Genomic DNA, 23,362 nt, shown 5'->3' with positions numbered 1-23,362 from the left:
ACAACTCTGGCTTGGATTTCATTCCTTGTCCAGGAACTCCATATGCCACCGGGGGGCCATAAAAAAAAAGACTAAGGGATTTTTAAGGTCTCTTCCACTTTGTGGATTCCACAATCCTGTTTTACTTCAAAACACTTAAAGACTCTCTTGTAATTAGAGAGAATCCATAGCACACATTTCTGAATTACCTAAAAAGGAACATTTTTACATTTGTTGAGGATGATGTAATTATCTGTACTTCAGAGCCACCTAGTGTCAAACTCATAAATAAGAAGCATGACGCAAGTTGTATCTTAGGTTATGACTATGGAGCAATGAGGGATTCTTTAAAGAATAACATAAATCCTACATGTTCATCAATTGATGAATAAATACAGAGAATGTAATATGGCCATACAATGGAATATTATTTGGCCATAAAAAGGAAATGATATACTGACCACATACTACAATATGAATGAATCCTGAAAGCATTATGCTAAGTTTCGCATAGTCACAAAATATTCCATTTAAATTTTATGTGCAGAAGAGGCAAATTTACAGAAACAGAAAGTAGATTAGTAGTTGCCAAGGGCTGCGGTGGTGGTGGTGGCGTGTGTTGAGAAATGGAATGAATGACTAATAGGTATGGCTTTCTTTGTGGGGTGATGAAAATTTTCTTGAACTAGACTGTAGCAATGGTTATACAACTCTGAATATATTAAAAACTACTGAATTGTATACTTTAAAAGGGTGAATTGTATGGTATGTGAATTTATTTCAATAACACTATTATTCAAAAAAGGAACATAAGAAAATCTTGTACAACAAAGTAAGTTAGACTATATGATTTTCAGCCATATGGAAAAGTTATATATTTAATCCAATCATGCTGCCACTACTAAATCAACTACGCTGGCCTGGCTTTGAAATTATATTCATATAAAATTCATGTGTCATACAAAAATTATTTTATGGCCATTATCACTATGATTCCTGGTATTCTTTGGCACATGTTGTTCTTGTTTTGGTAGCTTGGATAGATTTAATAAACTTTCAGAGACTTGGACACAAATGGTGGTGAAGGAAAAATGCATCACTCTCCATAGGCAAACATGGGGTTCAGCTTCATCCTGCTTTATAAAATCAGATTATTTTCCTACTGCTTAGATTTCACTTAATGCTTAAGAACAAGTTAGCAAGACTTTGAAAGGTGATCAAATACAATAAATAAAATGAATGCAAGATTTGTACTGAGTTTCTACCACTGAGAATATATGCCATCTTCATGATGTTCTGAGGGTCTACCACAATAATACCCACCTGTGTAATGAAGGTGCAGTGGGTGTCCTACATACAACATATCAATCTGAGGTGGGTGTTTCACTTTTATTAAGCGAGTATGAGTCTCCAAAGAAGGTATTATACAGAAACTTGAACTTGAGCTTTTTTTACAATCTTTATTGGTTCTACAAACTTGGGTGGCTTCAACTGCTTTCCGGGCAGGTAGACATGTATGCTAGGGATAAAATATTAATTAGTCAATACTAAAAATGATTTAACAAGAAAAACAGCAGGTTAACATTCCTTCAATATCTTTCATGTCACCTAGCATATTAGGAATGAAGTTCATATAAAGGAAGTGCCATTTATGTTTATCTACTATAAATCAGATTCAATTATTCCATTTAGGCCGCATAAGATATTAACACTGTAACATTTTTAAAGATTCTCAAATGAAACATGATATGTGAAACATAGAGATTTTAATAAAATGATAAAAAGCAAGAGGGTGATGCTTTTATAGATTCCATTTTAGTTCTATATGCTTATTTTGCAATAATTGTATCAGGCAAGCAAGATTGCTTCAGGGACAACTTACCAAACGCTTATTAAAATTATTTCTATAGGAAAAGCACACATCTGTAAGGCTGTGATTGTTACAGCATTCGGTCGAACCATCTAGTCGTTTGTACGCTAAAGAGAAATAGTTTATTAGAATGTGTTATATAAGAAAAGAACCCACTATATAGAAGTACATTTGTAATAAGAATTTTGTTTTAAAACAAAAAGAATTAAATAAATTGCATATGAATCCAGAGAACTGTATAATTGAGAGTTTAGCTTGTTGGCTACTTGCTGAAGAGTTTGATCTTACATTACAAAAAGAGCCAATTTGAAATCAAGAAGCAGAAATTACCCTAGATTAATAGTCTTCATATAAACTTACTCATGCATAAAGCCCGAGTTCCAGGGTCTCAGTAGGTTTTGCAATAACTGCAGCTGGTCAAGCACAAATATTTAATGAGCCACTATGAGATCCCCTAATGCTGCTGATCCAATCGCTACTGAACCCCTATGCTGTGGTGTTAGCAGAGTGAGCTAGTGGATGCTTAAGAGACTCTGATCCCTAAGGATACCTTTTTTTCCTTTGTTCCCATTTTTTGGCTTCCCCATGGCATATGGCATTCCGGGCCAGGAATCAGATTCCAGCCACGGTTGTGACCTATGCTGCAGCTGTGGCAATGCTGGATCCTTTAACCCACTGTGCTGGGCTGGGATTGAACCTGTGTCCTGGTGCTGCAGAGATGATGCCAATCCTGTTGTGCCACAGCAGGAACTCCAGGACATCCTTATTATTATATCAACCATATGCCTCCAGGTTTATCTTGAGGCTTTCCCCCTAGAATCAGGACAGCACAATCTGACCCCACAGATATGCAGATATTTGCCTGTATGCCAGTAATCCAGGTACCATTTTTTGGAAGGCAACAGAGACAGGGCAATTATTTATTCCCATTATTCATTTATTGTTTTCAAGTTCTTTGGTAGACTGCTTCAGGAGTCTACCAAAAACCTGACAGCATAAGGAATAGGGATATGGCTGGGACAGAAAAATATTTCCAAATATTTATTTTGGAAGGTTTCCTGCATTTAGAACATCAAACTTGTAAATCAAAATTGATGTGTTGCAAAGACCAATTAAACTTAGAATCTTATATACATACTACCAAATTCAGACGTGCTGAAGAAGAGTGATGTTATCCCCGATTTCCAATACTACAAAAAGCTTTCCTGTTACTAAGTGTCTTTAGGAGTACTAACATGAAAATGGATGTTGATAAGCAATCTGACTTTATAAGGATTTTGTATTTCAGACAAAAGTTTTTGTTTGTCTTTAAATCTTTTTTTTCCCTAGATGATTTGGTTAGACTGGATTTCCCTAAACATACACTGTTGCCAACACAAAGTGAAGAACAAAACAGAGGTAAAGGGAACTAAAAGATGAATCGATTTCTTCTCTATAATGCAGGTAGTTTTGCTTTTTTTTTTTTTTAAATCAAAACTGAATGGATATTTAAACTTTGGGTGATGAGTAATATTTAAAATATGAAAGCAAACTGTGAATATCTAATGGCACAAACTCGTGTCTATAATCATTCATCAGCCCTATGGTAAACTCTAAGGAAAAAAGTTGTTTAATATTAAAAAAAATATCAATCCAGGCTAAAGCCCTTAATATCCTCTCTGATCAGTTGCCAGGTCACACCAATTTTTACCTCATTATCGTTATTACTCAATGAATTTTATTACATTTCTAGTTGTACAAGGATCATCACAACCAAATTTTATAGCATTTCCATCCCAAACCCTCGGTGCATCCCCCCACCCCCTTTTACCTCATTATTCTTCTCTTTATCTATTCACAATGTAGATTCCAATTTTTTCTCACTTAATCCCATGTGAACAGTTTTAACATATCTTGTTCATCACCTAGCTCTCATACGTAAACTTGTCCTATATACTGAATGCTTCAGACTAACCTTCTAATGTAGAACTCTAAGAATGTGGTTCTTCTAATCCAAATTTCCAAGGACTCTGCACTGCTCCCAGAGAAAGTCTAACTCAGCAGCCTAATATGTAAAGACTTCTACTTTTTTAAAAAAAAAGCCACCTCACCTTGGAGTTCCTGCTGTAGTGTGGCAGGTTAAGTACCAAGTGTTGCCATACCTGTGGCATAGGTCACAAGTATGGCTCAAATTTGATCCCTGGCCTGGGAAGTTCCATATGCAGTGGTCAAAAAATCAAATCACATCAAATCACCTTATCTCATACTCTCTTCTTGCTGAGCCAAATTATTAGCAGGTCCTTGATCACCTTCTAGTCAGTCTATGGTGCTGCGGTTCATCTATATTGGCCTCCTGAAAATAAACTCTTGAGGCCCAGCTCAATAACTGCTGCCATGAAACCCATCCTTGTCCTTTCAGTCAAGACTGACCACCACCAGCTCTCACAACTCCCAATATTTTTTGTATTTACACACATTTAACCTTGTACTGTAATGTGGGCATAGTCTATTTCTTCAATTAGACTGTGAAGTCCTTGAGGGCAATGTTTCTTAGTGTCTTATATAAGGTGGAAAACTCAGTATGCATTGAATATGTAAATGATATTCTATGCCACTTGCCTTTGTATCAGCAATGATTTTTAAAAATTTACATCTGATGCTTGATCCTTAATTTTTCTTGGATTGTATGCAATACAGAATTGAAAGTCAAGAATTTGACATCACTATTGATATAACATGTCTGATAACACAAAAGCTTAAACAGGTCAAGCAGGTTATCAAATAAATGAAGCAGATTGTGTGTAGAAAAAAAGAGGACACAGTGAGGACTGTGAATTAGAGAATATATACCCTGTTTTAAGGGGTTTGCAGCCAGGCCACTCAATTTGAGGCCCAGAGTCTAGAGATCATCCATTGTATTCCAAGAGAAATAAGAAATCTGGGCCCACATGTGAAACCTCTTTTAAATCTTGGCAGCCAACTAAGAATTTTAAAAGTATTGTGTAAGCCAAAACACATACATCTAGCAAGTCTGGATTTGACCTCTAGGCTATCACTAATTTGTGATCTTGAGGTTATGGCTTTTTCCTATAGTGATTATTCTAATCAAAACACAAACTGATGGCTGTGGTTGCCCTGATAAGATCAATAACCTCCTGACATACAGAATTTTCCATTAAAGAGTTCAGTATTTTATTACCATGTGAGAAGTAAATTTTATATTTCTGTTTATCAATTATTAAAAAATAGTTGTAGGTTTAAAAATGTTTTTTATTTTAGAATCTTTTCTACTGGGTCACATTAAAGGACAAATCACTTCCTTTCTGTGACTCAATTCTCAACCCATAAATCGGGGGTACCACAGATAGTTTTCACATCAATATACTGCTATCAACATGAAAGACAAATCCAATTCTACTTTGGGAAGTACATTCAAGACTGCAATGAGAGGTCCAGGAGACATTCATAGGTCTAATTTTGTTTGTTTGTTTGTTTGTTTTTGACTGTCCCATGGCACATGGAGTTCCCAGGCCAGGGATCAGAACCAAGCCGCAGTTGCAACCCATGCTACAGCAGCGGCAATGCCGGATCTTTTAACCCACTGTGCCCAGCTGGGGATCGAACCTGCACTCTTGGTGCTGCAGAGATTCTGCCGATCCCGTTATGCCACAGCGGGAACTCTCACAGGTTCAATTTAACTCTAGGAGATTAGAATTGTCCCTTAAATGTCCTCAGGCTGGGAGATAATAAGGACAATTAAAACCAGATCAGTTTCATAATCACTACAGGGAGAACCTGCATATTCCAAATGTACCCTAAGATACTTGTGGAAATAGTCTAGCCTTCAAAGCATGGTCTAGACCAGAGGTGATTTTGGAATTAGGCAGGAAGGAAGAGACCTTTTCAATCGATAGTTCACAGTCTTCCCTACTTTCTACATCACTAAAATCAACTGAACAATTTTCTTACCTTAGCTTAATAAATATATAAATGTAACTAGAATTCTAATATAAGCAGGCAAACCTACTTATTCTTAGTTCTACAGTAGAATTTGTACCAGCACCACCTAGTGACAAGCAGTTAAGAAATTACACACGCACACACACACACATGCACACATTCACATACACACTCTCTTCAAATGATGAGAGCAAAGAAAGCTTGAAACATACCTTGATATTCACAATGAGAAAACAGATACTTTTTCCCAAACATTAGAGAAAACTTAGGCATAAAAACAATCTGGGTACTCAAACTATGTGGAAAACATTTCCAGAGTTTTCCTTTTATTATCTTAAACTAGGTCACAAAGGGTCTTATCTCACTTCAGTTAAAGATTCATAAGACAGGACAATGTTCCCCTTGCCAGGCAGTTACAGGTATATACCCTCGTGTCCTTTTTTTTTTTTTTTTTTGGTTTTTAGGGCCATACCTGGGGCATACAGAAGTTCCTGGGTTAGGGGTCAAATTGGAGCTACAGATGCCAGCCACAGCCACAGTGACGCCAGATCCAAGCCCCCATCTGTGACCTACAGCACAGTTCACAGCAACGCCAGATCCTTAACCCACTGGGCAAGGACAGGGATCAAACCTGCATCCTCATGGATGTTAGTCAGGTTCTTAACCTACTGAGCCACAATAAGAACTTCTTCCTTCACCTCCTTTGAACAGGAATACAGGCTATTCAAAGGGGATGCCTGAGTCTGGGCTCATAGCTTCAATTTAGGAAGGAGTTGCCTTTAGTATTCCATCTCACATTCCCTAAAATGCAGTTCAAATGCTACACTTAATCAAGTTGTCTTTCTTACCCAAGACAATGCTTTCAGCAAAGGAAAAAAGTAATTTAGCTTTAGGCATATATGAAATGAAGAGTGTCCCTTCAAACTAAATAAAGAGGATGCAAGCTATTTGTTAGAAAATAGTCTCCCAAAAGAACCAAACTAGTTCTTATCTGTAACTTTTAGTCTCATTCAAATCACTAAATGGCATATGGATATAGAGCAATCCTAAATTAAGCAGAGGCTTGAATATGAATAGGGGAAAAGTTTGTTTTGTTCTGAGGCAGAATGAAACCAGAGATCTATTTAGGTACAAAGGGCTCCAAGACCTCACCCAGTGTCGTTTTTGGGGCTTCCTGGAAAGGCCATTCATTCTCCAAGGAGTGTAATGGACAAGATCTTCAGGCTTGCCCCAAGCACCAAGGTCAGAGGTGGAATTAAACCATCCCTGGCTCTGTTGTTGATACTCATAGTTTAGTAGGTTAATATTTAAAAATCGAAAAGGAAAGGATTAACAGAAGAAAAAAGTAGGTCCCAATAATTTCATAAAATGTATATTCATGTCTGACAGATCCACATTTTTCTAATTTTTTTTTTTTTTTTTTTTTTTGGTTTTTAGGGCCAAACCACTGGCATACGGAGGTTCCCAGAGTAGGGGTCCAATCAGAACTACAGCTGCTGGCCCATGCCATAGCCACGTCAGATCTGAGCCACATCTGCCACCTATACCACAGCTCACGGCAACACTGGATCCTTAACCCACTGAGTGAGGCCAGGGATCGAAGCTGTAACCTCATGGTTCCTAGTCGGATTCGTTTCTGCTATGCCACAACAGGAACTCCTACCTGTTGATATTTTAAGGAGAACATCTAATCTGTTTAACTAATAGCTTAATTAATTAATATATTAGAGAATATCTTAAAAAATTAATAATACACCTAGGAAAGTCAGGGTATGAAATGAGGCCAGAAATGATTGGCCGGGACTACTTATGAGCACTTTCAGGGTCAGATCTTTCCAAGATGACTTTACTGTTTTGAAGTAGTGTAAATTCTTATTTTATTTTACTTATTTATTTAAAAATTTATTTATTTATCTTTTTTTGGTCACACCCATTGCATACTGAAGTTCCCAGGCCAGGGACTGAATCTGAGATGCAACTGTGGCAACACTGGATCCTTGAACCCACAGTGCTGGGCCAGGGATCTAACCTATGCCTCTGTGGCAGCCCAAACTGCTGCAGTTGGACTCTTAACCCACTGTGCCACAGTGGGAATTTCTGGGCCAGGGATCAAACATGCGCCACAGCTGTGACCCAAGCCACAGCAGTGATAACATCAGATCCTTAACCCACTGAGCCATTAGGGAATTCCAATATGTATATACTTTAAGTCACATTTACAGGCATAAAGATTCCTATTATTTGGCTAAGTATATGCACTCCATTAAAAAATGATTAAATAGAGGTAGAGGTTTTTCAGATAGTAATCATGCAAAATCAACAAGTATCCCAATACAGTTGTTCCTAAGGAGATGAAACAAATATTGAAGAATTATTTAGGGATTTGTATTTTTTTTTCTTTTTAGGGCTGCACTTGTGGCATATGGAAGTTCTCAGGCTAGGGGTCAAACCAGCGCTACAGCTGCCAGCCTACACCACAGCCACAGCAACACCAGATCCGTATTAAATCTGCAACCTACACGGCAGCACAGAACGCCGGATCCTTAACCTACTGAGCAAGGCCAGGGATTGAACCTTCATCCTCAGGGAACCTAGTTGAGTTCATAACCTGCTGAGCCACAATAGGAACTCCTAGGGATTTTTTATTAGCATGGAAAGAGTAATATCTGCTTTAGGTTTTTAAACAAATACCCCTAAAATACAGCATATAATTCATAATGGTAAAATACTCAAAAAATTTCACTTCCATTCTGTCTGATGGGAAAAACACAAAACCTTAAACATCTGAAATGCAGATAGCCTAAATAAAACAACCCCTATTGGAAAGAACATTATTTAATTACTATCTCATTTTGGCTTTTGTAATTCAATACAGATTATACAAAATTTAGAGGAGTTCTCATTGTGGCTCAGCAGTAATGAACCCGACTAGGATCCATGAGGAATCTGGTTTGATCCCTGGCCTTGCTCAGTGGGTTAAGGATCCAGCGTTGCTGTGAACTGTGGTGTAGGCCGCAGACATGCCTTGGATCTCATGTTGCTGTGGCTGTGGTGTAGGCCAGCAGCTCCAGCTCTGATTGATTTGACCCCTAGCCTGGGAACTTCCATATGCTGTGGGTGCAGCTTTAAAAAAAAAAAAAAAGAAAGAAAAAAGAAAAGAAAAAATTTAGAGGAACTTGAGGTAAATGATAAAGGACTGAAGAAGTACGAAATAATGGATTATTATTATCATTATTTTTTTTTCTTACGGAAGAACACTGTGGATTTCACACCCAACTGAGAAGATGAGATACATGGAAAAACATGAGATGCAATATGAAGTAATGACTGCTACCTTTGAGGTATTTTTGCCCTCGCCAAAAATGGATCCTAAATCTAATCAAGCCTTTAGACCTAACTACTAATTACAGGAAGTTTGGGGGATACTTGAACATGTGAATGATATCTTAAGGATAACATACCTAGACAAATCCAGAATGTGGGAAGTTTGACAAAAAACAAATGACTCAGTTTCTTCAACAAATGCTACTAAAAAAAATGTCAGGGGGAATTGTTACAACTTAAGAAAGACTTAAAAGACATACCAACCAACTTAAACCAATTATAAAAAATCCGGGAGAGTGATTTTTCCTAACTAGATATTAGGAATTATCATTAATGTTGTTAGGTGTGATAACAGTACTGTGGTCATGTTTAAAAGGTCATCATCTATTAAAGATATCCTGAAGTTTATGGGTGAAATGACAGGATACCTGGGATGTGCTTTAAAATAGCTTCCTCAAAAGTGGGCAGCCTGGATGAAAAAATTGCCAAAATGTTGCTAATTGCTGAAGCTAGGAGAAGGATGCATGAGATTTCATTTATACTAATCTCCTGACATTTACATATGTTTGAAAAATGTTTGCAATAAAAAGTTCTTAAAAATGGGTTATACATGGAAGATTTTGAAAAAAATTTTAAATCAGTTTTTACTATTTTGCCACTGTTGCATACTGTAATTAATACTGTTATTCTTGATAATTAATCATATTTCTTAACTCCAGTAGATGTGGACAAGTAAGATGTAGTCTGTGAGCACAATTTGTACTTTCCAACATTTTCAATAATTTGGGGTCCCATGATTTTGTATTTAGAATTGGGAAACTGGTTTCTCAGAGCTAAAAGAGCTAAAAATAAATTTGGCAGCTTTTGAGAATAAACTTGCTTCCCCCCGTCACCTACTACACAGAACAAAAGTTATGACTTCAGAGGGTATTTTTGGACACCAAGATGACTGCCTCTGGATGCCTGCCACATAAAATACCTCTAACCCCAAACAGCTTTGGACATGCTACCATCCATATAGCATAAGGGTATTTAATTACTGGAAGTTAGTTAATTGGTTATGGTTGAACTTGAATGCTGACTTAACACAAGTGTTTTGTAAATGCTGAAAGAATTAGATACCAGAGATCTGTAAATCGAATATGAAATTATTTATAAGTTCAACAATATATAATAAACAAAACATAAAATATTAGTATCTAACTTACCAAGAAGAATGTTTACTGGTTTAGGCCTATTATTACTTTACTGATTTGTTTTAAAGAAGTTAGAATAAAGTAAATTTTGAGACATTATCTATGAATTAGTGAGTGGCAAATACTGCTGCTGGAAGCATTATATTATATGGAGGAAATATACACACCTCTAACTGGGAAGCTTAACTGCTGTAAAGTTGATGCACTTATACAGTAACCAATTTGGGGCTCATAGGCGATGGTATCTAGACATTCATTCCAATCTTGTACATTAGTAACAGGACAATCCTGTAGATGGGTGACAAGGTCTCCCACAAAAAGGCCTCTGGGTCCAATGGCAGGTGAGTCCTTGGGAAGAGGGCAGTACCAAATCAGATAATGTGTGAAGACAAGCTATGATTAGTCTGAGCAAATAGAAACACTGACTTAAGGAGAACATCTTGAATAATGTAGAAAATAATCTAGCCTTGAATCCAAGATGAATAAATAGTCTTTAAAAACTAACAAAATAAAACCCAACCCTATACTGTCAATGGATAAAACTAGAAAACAAGTCCTTATCTAAATACAGTTCCAAATATGCAGATGATAAAGTCAGCACAATGAATATGGGAGCCAGCTGCTCATAAAGGTAATCTTCCTCTTTCCAAACTGTAAATAGAACATTTGATACATCATAGTAGTCTAAGGAAGTGAAATTCAGAACTGAAGACATTAACTTAAACTCCCATGAAATGTTCTGGGGGGCTAGCCTAGGTTTCATCTTTCTTATTTCTTAGGAGTAAAGACATCTGACTCAAAAGTAGTTGTAAAAATAAACAGTAAAGGTAAACGATGCATCTTATCAACAAACTATAGGTAGAAAATCTTGGTATTATTCTTCTAATTCAGAACAGAAACAATTTTCAGCATATCATTTGATTTTATTCTACTTTATTCTTTTTTGGCCACCCTGCAGCATATGAAGTTCCCAGGCCAGGGATCAGATCTGAGCTGCAAGTGCAGTTGTGACAACACCGGATCCTTTAACCCATTGAGCAGGCTGGGGATCAAAACTGCATTCCAGTGCTGTAAAGATGCTTCCAATCCCGTTGGGCCACAGCAGGAATGCCTCAATTTTCATTATTTTAAAAGAGCCAATGTGGAGTTCCCGTCGTGGCTCAGTGATTAATGAATCTGACTAGGAACCATGAAATTGCAGGTTTGATCCCTGGCTTTGCTCAGTGGGTTAAGGATCCAGCGTTGCCATGAGCTGTGGTGTCGGTGGCAGACGCAGCTTGGATCTTGCGTTGCTGTGGCTGTGGCTGCAGCATAGGCCAGCAGCTGCAGCTCTGATCAGACCCCTAGCCTGGGAACCTCCATGTGCCATGGGAGCGGCCCTAGAAAGTAGGCAAAAAGACAAAAAAAAAAAGAAAAAGAAAAAAAAAGCCAATGTGTTTTACAAAACTATCTGTTCGATTTGAAAGGATTACAAATAATTTCTTCAGAAGAAACTAAGCATTCTCTATATGAGAAGTATTTGAATAAAAAAGTTCCTGACATAAAATACTAAGCACTACATCACAAATTCTGGTGAAAGTATACCCCAAGTAATCTATATTTACCTCAGCAACTTCAGTGATGAGCACCCCAACTCCAGTGTAATAAAACGGCAAGAGAATTACAGGGAGGAGAACAAGAGCTAAGATACCCAGGAGTGCAAGGACGAAATTGTGCCAGATACCTGAAAGGAAAGAAAAAAAGGAATAAGCTCAACCAGGGGCAGAATGATATCATTCCAGGTATTTGGACTTCAGGACACCTATGCATTCTGATAAATTAGTAAAGTAACCAGAGAAGGTGTGAGGTAGAGAGATCTACTTATTAGTACAGCAGACAGATATTCAGCTAGAGGCTTCTCCCATTTCAGATACTGAAATCTAAAATGAGCATGTTAATATAACACCAGGAAGACCACACACTAATTTGACTTAACACTATTAGAATCTACACTTTATTACATATATATCTTTATTATAGAGATGTGTGTATACACAATATGAATAGACTATCTTCTACTTATTATACCCCCTGAAAAGATAATGTATACATATTAATTTAAACATACTTGTGATCTTTGAAAGGAACTTCAGAGCCATCAAATAAAAGTTCATTCTTGCTCAACCGGGGTATGATTCATACATCAAGAGTACAACTATCTCCATTACATGTATAGAGATGGTTAGGTGAACCCAGTGGTGTGCTGAAGCCTGCTCCTACCAGCTTGCCATAGTTGACCATGCTGCTTTCGCCAATTCCTCCCTCAGGAACATCAGTTTGGTGACCTAAAATTGGCCATGGTGCAGTGGGTTAAGAATCTGACTGCAGCAGCTCAGGTCACTGCAGAGGTGTGGGTTTGCTCACTGGCCCAGAGCAGTGGGTTAAAGGATCTGGCATTGCAGCAGCTATGGCTTGGGTGGCAGTTGTGGCTCAGATTCAGGCCATGACCCACAAACTTCTCTATGCTGTGGGTGCAGCCATAAAATTAAAAAAAAAAAAAAAATTGGTCATGGTGGGAGTATTTACACCACAGAAACCTGCAAATACTACATATGAGAGCTCTCCACCCTCCCCTCCAGGGCCAGGTGTCAAACACTCACTAGAATACCACTAAATAGTCCCCTTCCCATACCGATCCTTCCCTTTTAGTACAGTTTTTCCCACAGGGCAGAGTGGAGGCACTACCAGCTCTCCCAGGAGTGTGATTCTTAGTTGTGCAGGATTTTTTTTTTTTTCTGCACCTGTGGCATGTGGGAATTCCTGGGCCAGGGATCAAACCTGTGCCACAGCTGTGGACTGAGCCACTGAAGTGACAACACCAAATACTTAACTGGCTGCACCACAGGGGAAGCCCAGTTGTGCAGGTCTTGTCCCTTACAATACAGGATATAGAGCATTCCTGACTCCATCCTCTGAATCCATTAGCGTTCTCCAGTCACTGAGACAACAAAACAATATCCCCCATCTCACACATTCCAAACATCCCTAGGAGGGCGAAAGCACCAGTGGTTGAGAAGCAATGTTCTAAAATGATAGAAATGTAACTTAAAGACATCTCCCAAACTCAGGAAACTGAGTATGGCCATATGACTGTGTTTTGGTCAATGGATGCTAGTGGAAGTGATGGGGGTTATCTTACTGGCCAGAATGTAGCTATGATGGAGTTAACCCAAATCCATGACATGACATAGAAGCTGCATGCTGGGAAGACAAGAGCTTGGAGAGAAAGAGTTTGAGTCCTCCAAATCATACAATTATCATATCAGCATTGAACTACTTACATTTCCAATGTTTTATGAGAGTTTAAGTCTTTTACTTTTAGCTATTAGAGCAGCCAGATAACTAGCTAATACATGTTCCATGTACCATATTTGCAGTGTAAGATGTTCCTCTAGTTTAAAACATTGGGTAAGCAATTTTTTCTGTTCTATAACAGAAAGATTTTTTAAAAATACTGATGTTATCAAGCTATTTAGTAGAAACTACAGTTTGCTTTTTCATGTATATATTTCAGACTTTCCTTATCTACACATTCATACATAACCCATTCCTTATATCTGCTAGAGTAGTCCATTTTAAAAAAACATATTGACTTATTTATAATATTCCCTACTACTGATCACTTAGACTGTTTTAACATTTTCATACAATGCTGCAACAAACAGCTTAGCTCATATTGTTATGCATCTAATTAAGTATGCATCTGTGAGGGTATGGAAAATTACAGAAATGGAATTGTTAGGTCAAAAATTATGTGCGTTAAAATTGACCTCCAACAAGTCTGCATTATGTTCTCATAATTGGCATGTTTCCCCACACAACATGGGATGCTATCATAATTTTAGACTGCCATCTGGTAGGTGAAAAGTCAAATCTCTTCGTCTCTATTTGTTTTTTTTTTGCCTCGCCCATGGCATGCATAAGTTCCCAGGCCAGGGACTGAACTCATCTCATAGCAGTAACCGGAGCCATAGCAGTGACCATGTCAGATCTTTAACCCACTAAGCCATCAGGGAACTCCACTATTTCTTTAATTATGAATGAGTTTGTACACTTCTCTTGTTTATTAAACAGCTATTTGTATTTCCTTTTGTCTGAGAATTGCCTACTTCTATCCATTGTCAGTTCATATTTTTTGACTTTTTTACTAATTTTTACATCTATATACGTTATTATTTGTAATATATACATTGAGCAATTTGTTCTTTCATAAGGCGTATTATAATCTTATTATAATCTTTTTCCTCCAGTTTGTCTGGCTTGGTTTATAGTTTTGCCTATGCATACGTTTTAAATTTTGGTGTGGCCAAATGCCTCCTTTGTATTAAGCCTTGCCCAGTTCAAGATGATAGAACTCACCTGTGTTTTGTTGTACTGCTTTCGTAGTATCATTTTAATAACGAAATTAAAACAACAACAAAAAACCCCTCTATTTCTTTGACCCACTGGAATTTCCTCTAGTGAAACTAATTTAGGAATACAGTGATACCATCCCCTCACCCTGTTGCTAGTCCCAAAAGAATTTCATAAAATAATCCATCCCCATTGATTGGATGTGCCACCATTACCATGTGCTAAATTTAGCTTTCCCCTTAGGTCCTAAGGAAGGAACAGTCCACTAGGAATGCTAAATGCCTGCACCTTATTTCTCCCCTTTCAGGATGATATCACCATATAACTTTGGCTTTTTTCATCCAAGCAACAGTCCAGGGGCACAGAGGAGCACTAATTCCCTGCCTCTCTGGGCAGCCTTCTACCTCTTATCAGGGATGCAGCTGGTACCAGACCACCCTGCTAGATTCCAGGTTTACCCATGATGTCCTAGTGGTAACAGGGGTACCTTTATTCAAACAACCTCTTGTTCACTAATGATTTGCTTATAGGTAGACCAAACTAGTCTTTGTTACAATTTTTACTTTCTCTAGAGCAGGGTTTCTCAACAGTTGCACTACTGGCACTTTGGGCCAGATAATTCTTTATTGTGGGGGATTGTCTAGTGCACTGTAAAATGTTTAGCAGCATCCCTGGCCTCTGCCCACCATATTCCAGTAACACCCTCCTGGTTTTCTCTATTTTCTAGCTGCAGTACTTATGTAGGCAATTGCTTTTTCTTTTCTTAGAACAGTTATTTTATTTTTTGCTTTTTCTATTACAAGGGATGTACATACCAAGTATTAAAAAATCAATACATACACAATATATTCTACAACTGAGCACCACTCTCTAACTGAACAGGCCAAGAAATTACACTAAACAACAGCACCTGACAGTATTCGGGGGGCAAAACAAAGACTGAAATAGGTTTAAATTGACTATTACATCACATCTAATATTCAAAACTACATAATTCAATACAGCTAAAAGACAGTTACACAAAATGTGTGAACATCAAAGAATGCAACCAAAATTCAGACAGCAAACAAAACCCATGTAACTTTTTTCCCCATGACTCCATTTTAATGTTGTGCTTTGAACGTCTAAACTTTCTATGTAACTTTTTAAAATAGGAAAATACTTTAAGCATGTAACCGTTGTTTTAAAGAAAATCTATAAGGAAAGTTATCCACTTCCAGAAAAAAACCATATACAGAATTACTAAACATATTCTTAAAAGTATAAAATGAACACTTAGCAAATACATAACTTTAATAGATGGTAAGCAACAGGGAAACTTCATATTTAAAAGAACGTGAAAAAAGTCCCATTTTTTAGCACAGTTGTATAAAGAACAGTCTTTTGATGTGAGGTCTGTAAATTATCCTCCTGTTGGGATCAAATATTACAAATCATCGTGTTTTTTAAAAGGCATTACAGAACAAGACAGAACATCTTAACAATATTTTATAAAGAATTACTTTCTTTTTTCTATTTTTACTACTCAATCAAAACCTAACCCTTAAAGAACCACTTTTATTTTTTCTATTATTTTTACTACTCAATCAAAACCTAACCCTTAGATATGTAGGAAGCATTTTAAAAAATCTTTCCTAGAAACAATATACAAGAGAGGCACTTTTATTTCAAATCACACTCTTGGAAGATGCTTTCCCAGCGTAAGAAGGGTGTTTTCTCCCTTTTACTGGCCATTTTTATTCTTAGCATGTGTTAAGATATGAGATTTCAGGTTAGTTGACTGGGCAAACTTCTTATTACAACAATCAAAGGGGCACACGTAGGGCCTGTCTCCAGTATGGATTCGAACGTGTGTACGCAAATTGAAATCAAGGGAAAAGCGTTTTCCACAGCCTTCGAAGGTGCACTGAAAGGGCTTCTCTCCAGTATGCACTAGTTGATGTCGTTTCAGCTTCGAGCTCTCAACAAAAGCTTTGCCACACTCTGCACATACGTGGACTCTGGGGCCATGGGTATGCAGATGTTTCCTCATAGCTGAGTTATCCCGGAACATCTTCGGGCAGCCTTTGTGAGCACAAGCTATGGTTCTCGGAGCCTCTTCTTTAGTTTTCTTGGGTTTCATTCTAGTAAATTCTGCCAGTTGTTTGGGATCTGACAGGTCAACGCCAGGAATTCCTTCAGGAGGAAGTTTCTTTCCCTTCATGTACTCGGTATAATCAGGAGCTGGGTTCTCCTCAGTCTGTCCAGTCTCTTGGTCTCTCTTATCGGTTGGAGACCACATGGTGACAGAGAACTGGCCCTCCAAGGTTTTGATCTGCACCTCCGTCTGCTCCCACTTCTTGCTGCGCTCCTCTGAGCTGCTTCCCGCTTTGGCCTTGCCACTGGCACAACTCTTCTTACTGCTAGGCTTCTTGCCGTGGCTACTGCGCTTCCTGGTGTGGCTGGAGGCCGAGGATGACGAGGATGACGCAGAGGCTGACAAGGAAGCCAGGGTCTGCTGGAAGCAGTCATCTTCGTTGACTGGGACGACCATTTGGTTCTCCAGGTTGTTGGCCAGCAGGCCCTCGGACTCGTAGTAGCCCACGACCTCCTCCTGCGTCTGCAACAAGATCATTTCCTGGTCGTGGTCCCCTTGGTTTGGGTCGCTGGTGATGAGAGGCTGCAGCGCGATCAGAGGCGGATGGTGGTGGCCGCCGTGGACCCAGTTGCCGCTGATATCCTCGTACTCTTCAACCGTCTCCATCGCCATGGTCTCCATAGGGACAGTCTCCACAGGAACGGTCTCCACAGGGGCAGTCTCCACATCGATCTGGTGCAGCTCCATAATATCTGTACACATCTCCGAGTTTTCTGTGGCGAAGTAGAAAGCGTCGTTTGAGGCCATGGCTGAAGGCTCTTCAGAGGCTTTGGCTACTGGGCAGCAAGAGGGTGGGTGACCAGAAGGCCGCAGGAAAGAGAGGCTGAGCGAGGAAAGCGCAAGCTCTTGAGGAAGGTGTTGGCCGTTGGGTGGAGGACGCGGAGGACGCTGAAGAAGCGGAAGTCGCCGAAGATGCGGAAGGCGCAGGGGCTTCTGGGTGTACCCTGCGCATGCGCCTCAGGGCACCCTGTGCAGGTGCTGGCAAGTGGGGGCGCCCTGGCCGGGTGCGCACCCACGCTCACGTGCTCGTGCCCGCGCCAACCCGCTCGCGCCAGCCCCCCCCCTCTGCGCACGCCTCTCGGCTAAGCACACCAAGCTGCTGCCGTCGGCTTTTTCAATACGGCAACCAAGCTCCTCCAGATTTTTCTGTATTTTATTTCCGTTGATTTTCTGGCCCCTCCCCCTTCCCTCTGTCAGGTATATAACAGTATCTGGGGGTGGGGGGAGGCCTACTCCTTTCTAATGTTTATGCTGCTTTTTTTCTTATTTAATTGTGGTGATTTACACTTACAGACTGTTTAATATTACCAGTGACAGTGGGATCACTTGTCTTGTCCTTTAATAGGAATGCTTCTAAGTCTTATACCATTAGGAAGTATACAGCTATTTCTACTTTTACTAAATGGTTTCTAGCCATTAATGGATGTTGAATTTTGTTAAATACCCATTTCAATAACTGCTGAGATGAGGATTTTTTCCCTTAAGGGTAATTAATGTTTACCACATACAAATAAGATTTCCTAATGTTGAACGAGCCTTGCACTGTTTAGATATACCAACTGCAGAATTTTTTTTTGTGCTTTACGGGGTGTATCGCTGTTATACTGGTTTTAAAAAAAATCTTAGTGTCCTTATTTATGTGATCTGGAAAATTTATACTAAATTGGAATTGAAAAAAATCTTTTCCTTCCAGATTTGGAAGAATTCTATCTATGAAACTTTCAGGACCATCCTTTTTTTAACTACTCCTAGGGCAGGTGGAAATTCCTGGATCAAGGATCAAACCCATGCCACTTCAGTGACAATGGTGGATCCTTAACCTGCTGTGCCACGAGGGAACTCTAGGACCATTCTTCAACTTTCTTAATTTCTTCCATTGTAATTAGCCTATTTATACTTTTTTCCTACCTCCTCTGGGGTTAATTTAGACTATTAAAAATTAGCCAGGTTTTTGAAAATTTTTTTTTGCACAGATGAATAAAGAACTTTTATAATTGTTCTAATTTTTTCTGTACCAGTTGTCACTCCCCAATCTAATTCTGTCTATAGAAGCTTTCTGCCATTGTTCAATCATTTTTGGTTCTTCAAAGGACTCTTGGATTTAACAGCTCTATTTTTTTCTAATTTATTATTTTCTGCTTATATCCATACTAATTACATCATTTCTTACCTAGTTTATAGTTCTTTTTTCACTTCTTCAACTGACTGCTTAACTGATTTACTTTCATTTCTTATTTCATAATAATTGCCTAAGGCAGTGAATTGCCCTTTTAGCAAAAATACATTATTCCATTTTTAAATAAATATACTGCAATTATGGTTTTGAATTAAATTGGCCAATTTTTTTAACTGCATGGGCACTTGAAAAGAAATTGTTGTGGTATAGGGTTTGACATAATTATTGGTTTTTACCTTACTAATGAGAGCTTCAATGATGAGACTTTTTCATACTTATCTGCCATGTGTTGAGAGATAAGCTTCCTTTATTACATTTGTTTTTTTCTTTGTACTTTTTCCATTTTTGTTTTGATGATTTACTTTTTTTTTTCAGTAAGATGGTTACTTTTTCATTGTGGACTATAACTCCTTATGATTATTAAGTGACCCTCGTGTCCAATTTAGTGCTTTAGTTATATTTTCATATGTTTTGCTCATTTTACCTTTTTTTTTTTTTTTGGTCTTTTTAGGACCACACCTGCAGCATATGCAGGTTCCCAGGCTTGAGGTCAAATCAGAGCTATAGCCGCCGGCCTACACCATAGCAACAGCAACACCAGATCCAAGCCGTGTCTGTGACCTATTCCACAGCTCAGGGCAACACCGGATCCTTAACCCACTGATCAAGGCCAGAGATTGAACCTGCGTCCTCATGGATGCTAGTCAGATTCGTTTCCGTTGAGCCATGACGGGAACTCCTCATTTTACTTTCAATCTTTAAAAAATAATTCATGTTAAAAAATGAAGACACTGGAATATAAATTATTCTGCTTTACTACTTTTGACTGAGAATATTATAAACTGAATTTATCAACCAAAAGGCGAGATGTTTTCATTTGTGAATACTTTCCATAAAACCACTAACAACACACAGATGAATAAAAGAAATTTAACTCTTAAGAAAAAAAAAAAGAAATTTAAGTCTTTTACCTGCACAAAATATCCTTAGCTGCTGGACTGGTGATATAAGTTGCAAATGAGTGGTAAACAGATCAACAAATGCTCCAGGATAAATAATGAAGAGAAAAATCCCAAAGCCATTAAATCGAACTTGTTCCCTAAGAAATCAGATAAGAAAAAGGAGTTTACTACTAACGGTGCATTTTTCAAATTAGTAATGCGTGTAATCTTAAAATTTCCCACTATAGTTCAAATTCTCACTTAAAAATCAAGTCTCTCTGGATAGTCAAAAATTATAAACGATATATATAATCATAATGTTACAATAGCATACAGATTTGGTTATCAGTAAAATTGCATTCTGTACAACAGGGCATTCTGAAATAGACTTACAACTTCAAAATTTTTATAAACCAATATGCTTAGAAAATAGCTTGAAATTAGTCATATATATAAAGAAATAGTTAATATTTCTGTGAGAACCTAAATGAAACACATTTTTATGGTTTACTCTGAATTATTTTCAGAGAAGGACACAGTAGAAAATAGAATTCAAGTAAATTATCTAAATATTTATTTTTTGACTTAGCTATTATAAAGGTAGAGGTTTACCTAAGTGTATTCCTGTTGAATTAATGTTAAAATAAGTATATTAAAAATATATAAACTCAGATTGTCCTTAAAAGAACTATTTTTTTATCAATTCATTGTCTAAAAACAGAATTAAATTTAATAGCCTCATAAGACCACACAGCTACTCTAAAAATAAAAGCATCATCTAAATATATTGTGCTGTCACTGAGCATTAAATATATGAGGACTATAAAGTTCACTTTTCCTTGGCAATTGCATTTTAAAAAATTAGCCCAATTATTTCACAAACATACTGTGAATTATTAAACTGTTATTAATAACAATGCTTTTATATTTAAAACTCTAAAACCTGCAAAGCTAAATAAGTGGAAGCAAAGATGAAAGAGATAAAAAAGTAGCCCCTCATTTAAACCACTACATGGCACACCTGTGTAACAGTATATGCTCTGTCAAGACAAGGATTTATGGCCAGTCAGTAGACTGTTGTTCATAAGTACCAAGAAGTGATTAAATCTTCTCCTTTAAAATCTTTTATATACATCCGAAAGATAAAACACATTCCAATCAGTATGTGTGTTCATTATGTGGGAGTGAAGGAGAAATGTGACTCACTCTCCCATCACACCATCATGATTTTACACATTTAGGAGACTTTAAAATGCTCAGGTATAATTAAAATGATACACTGCGGTGGTCAACACAAGAACAGAGCATGATACTTGAAGCAAGTCCTGGCTTCCATCCTCCCTTATCTTCTTCCACTGGGTTTTTTAAATAGGCTGTGATATTTCGTTACCAAACCCAGAGCTTTCAATGTTGTTGCCCTAGCCAGCAGAGGCCAAGAGTAAAAAGAAGCACGAAAGTATTTCAGATGCTGAGCCAAAGAAGGTACTAAGAAGGCATGTGGATGGGCTTTGAGGGCAGTGGTTATCATTCTGATTTAATGATGAATAGCAAGATTAGGTTTCAGGATCAGATGGAAACACTGAAGCACCATGATGATATAACTGTGCTGGCAAAGGATAAAGGATAGAAAGACCCAGCCAGATAGATTATAGATGTGAACATAGTTAATAGAGCATACTCATCAATATATTAATCTCCTCTATAAGAGAGATGGCACCTTAAAATAATAATGGTGGATAAGCACTGGGTAGTATCCACAGAAAGAAAAGGTATCAAACACAGCAGATTTTAGTAATAAATCCTCCTAAATGAAAAGCTTCTTTGCATGGAGTAGAGAGAGATAAATATCATTACCTAATAGCTGCTATCCCATGTCCAATTTCATGTACAACACCACTAATGAGAACTGCAGCGAAGAAATAGGTCAGTTGGCTGACGGGTAAATTTATGCCAGGAACCTGTTCATAGACACAACGATAAATAAACACTTGGGCACCAAGAGACCAGGACATTCACTCTGTGTTAAAACTTAAACTTCCAGACTCAATGTTCTGTAAACTAAAGTAATATGAATACCAATGGTCTGCTTCTTCATTTCTATCAGAATAAAAATCAGTCAGTCAGAACTGACTGACTGCCAGTCAGTTCTTTGAACTAGGCAGTTTTTGAAGCACACCAATCTAAAAAGAACAGGAAACATCGGGTTAAAAAGTTGGAACGTTAGCTTCCTGAAGTTTTCACCATGGGAAAGAATTAGGGAGCCTGGCAGAGCACAGGGAGGGCAGCATGACAGTGAAGGAGTCAGTAGCTGATCCACCCTCAAGGGCTGGAAGCCCGATTTGGGAATTCTTGTTATAAATCCTAGTCCTTCCGTTAAAGCATTATTGCCAGGTTCTGAGTACTTATGTGAGTAATACAGGATGCCTCCCCACCCTTCGATGAGTTTCATTTTAGTATAATCAAGTTATGTGAGAGGGGATGATTAAAGGCAATGTAATAGAGTGCTCTTTTGGAGTGGGAGCACCATGCCCTTCATTTCTTCTATTCCATCACGTCTGGTACACTGGTCAGAAAAACAGTATGAAAGTGATACATAAATATTACAGTAAAATTGAAATTTAAGGCAGAAAGTAAGGCATTTGGAACATACAGACATGTTAAGGACCAATGAAGTCTGGCAATCATATGCTCCTGACTGTTGTGCACATGTTTGCTATTCTAAGGGCAGCACCGTAACTATTTTTGAAGATAACCAAGAATCTTCTTGGAAGATAAATAACTGTTCCCAAGTTATGTCATCTGATAAGGAGAGATTCTATAAATTATGCTAAGTGGGGTACACCAGGCATCATTAATGCCATTTACTTACTGAGCATCAAATTCTCACAATCCATGCAGTGGGAACCTAAAGATATCCTTCTGGAGGAAAGTCCTTTGTTCTTTTATTAAATATTATTTGTAAATTAATTAGAAAATATGTTTAAAGTAGGAAAACTAGAAAACCCAAAGAAAAATAGAAACCTTTCCTGTTCCCCCGAACAGAATAAAAAAACCATTCTCTGTGTTTCAATGCATGTCCTTTGAGTCTTTTCATATACACATATATTTTAAAAACTAAACTTTTATTATAAATATGGGTTTAAAACCTGTTCCTTTCACTTAATATCACAAATATTTTCCCACAAGTATTTTCTGGTTCAACATTATTTTTAATAGCTGTACAATATTCCATGAAATAGACTTGGACATTTAATTGTTTTAAAGGTTTCTGCTTTTATAAATACTGTGATAAAGATATTTGGACACATATATAGAAATATTTGTGGGGGAATAAATTGTTAGACAAACATGGTTGGTTTAGGCTCTGGCAACATGTCATGTGGGTTTGATGTTCTGGCTCCATCATAA

At 37.8% G+C, this 23,362-nt stretch overlaps 1 protein-coding gene across 2 annotated transcripts in view; it reads right to left on the bottom strand.

Moving 5' to 3' along the window:
• MBTPS2 (membrane bound transcription factor peptidase, site 2) overlaps window positions 1-23,362 on the bottom strand; it is a 40,891-nt gene that overhangs the window by 4,910 nt on the left and 12,619 nt on the right. Inside the window, exons 4-9 of one of the 2 annotated variants that reach the window (XM_021079698.1) lie at window positions 21,809-21,912; window positions 19,985-20,112; window positions 11,913-12,031; window positions 10,476-10,656; window positions 1,862-1,956; window positions 1,303-1,498 (exon numbers count right to left, since the gene is read on the bottom strand). In XM_021079698.1, the coding sequence (XP_020935357.1) occupies window positions 1,303-1,498; window positions 1,862-1,956; window positions 10,476-10,656; window positions 11,913-12,031; window positions 19,985-20,112; window positions 21,809-21,912 (823 nt within the window). Of the gene's footprint in view, window positions 1-1,302; window positions 1,499-1,861; window positions 1,957-10,475; window positions 10,657-11,912; window positions 12,032-15,458; window positions 17,551-19,984; window positions 20,113-21,808; window positions 21,913-23,362 lie in introns of those variants that run through there. The other variant, XM_021079697.1, reaches the window with a different exon arrangement.

This window comes from Sus scrofa, chromosome X, assembly GCF_000003025.6.
Source record: "Sus scrofa isolate TJ Tabasco breed Duroc chromosome X, Sscrofa11.1, whole genome shotgun sequence".
NCBI classification, from domain to species: Eukaryota; Metazoa; Chordata; class Mammalia; order Artiodactyla; family Suidae; genus Sus; species Sus scrofa.
Note: the sequence above shows the minus strand (reverse complement) of the source record. Positions and strands in the feature narration are given on the sequence as shown.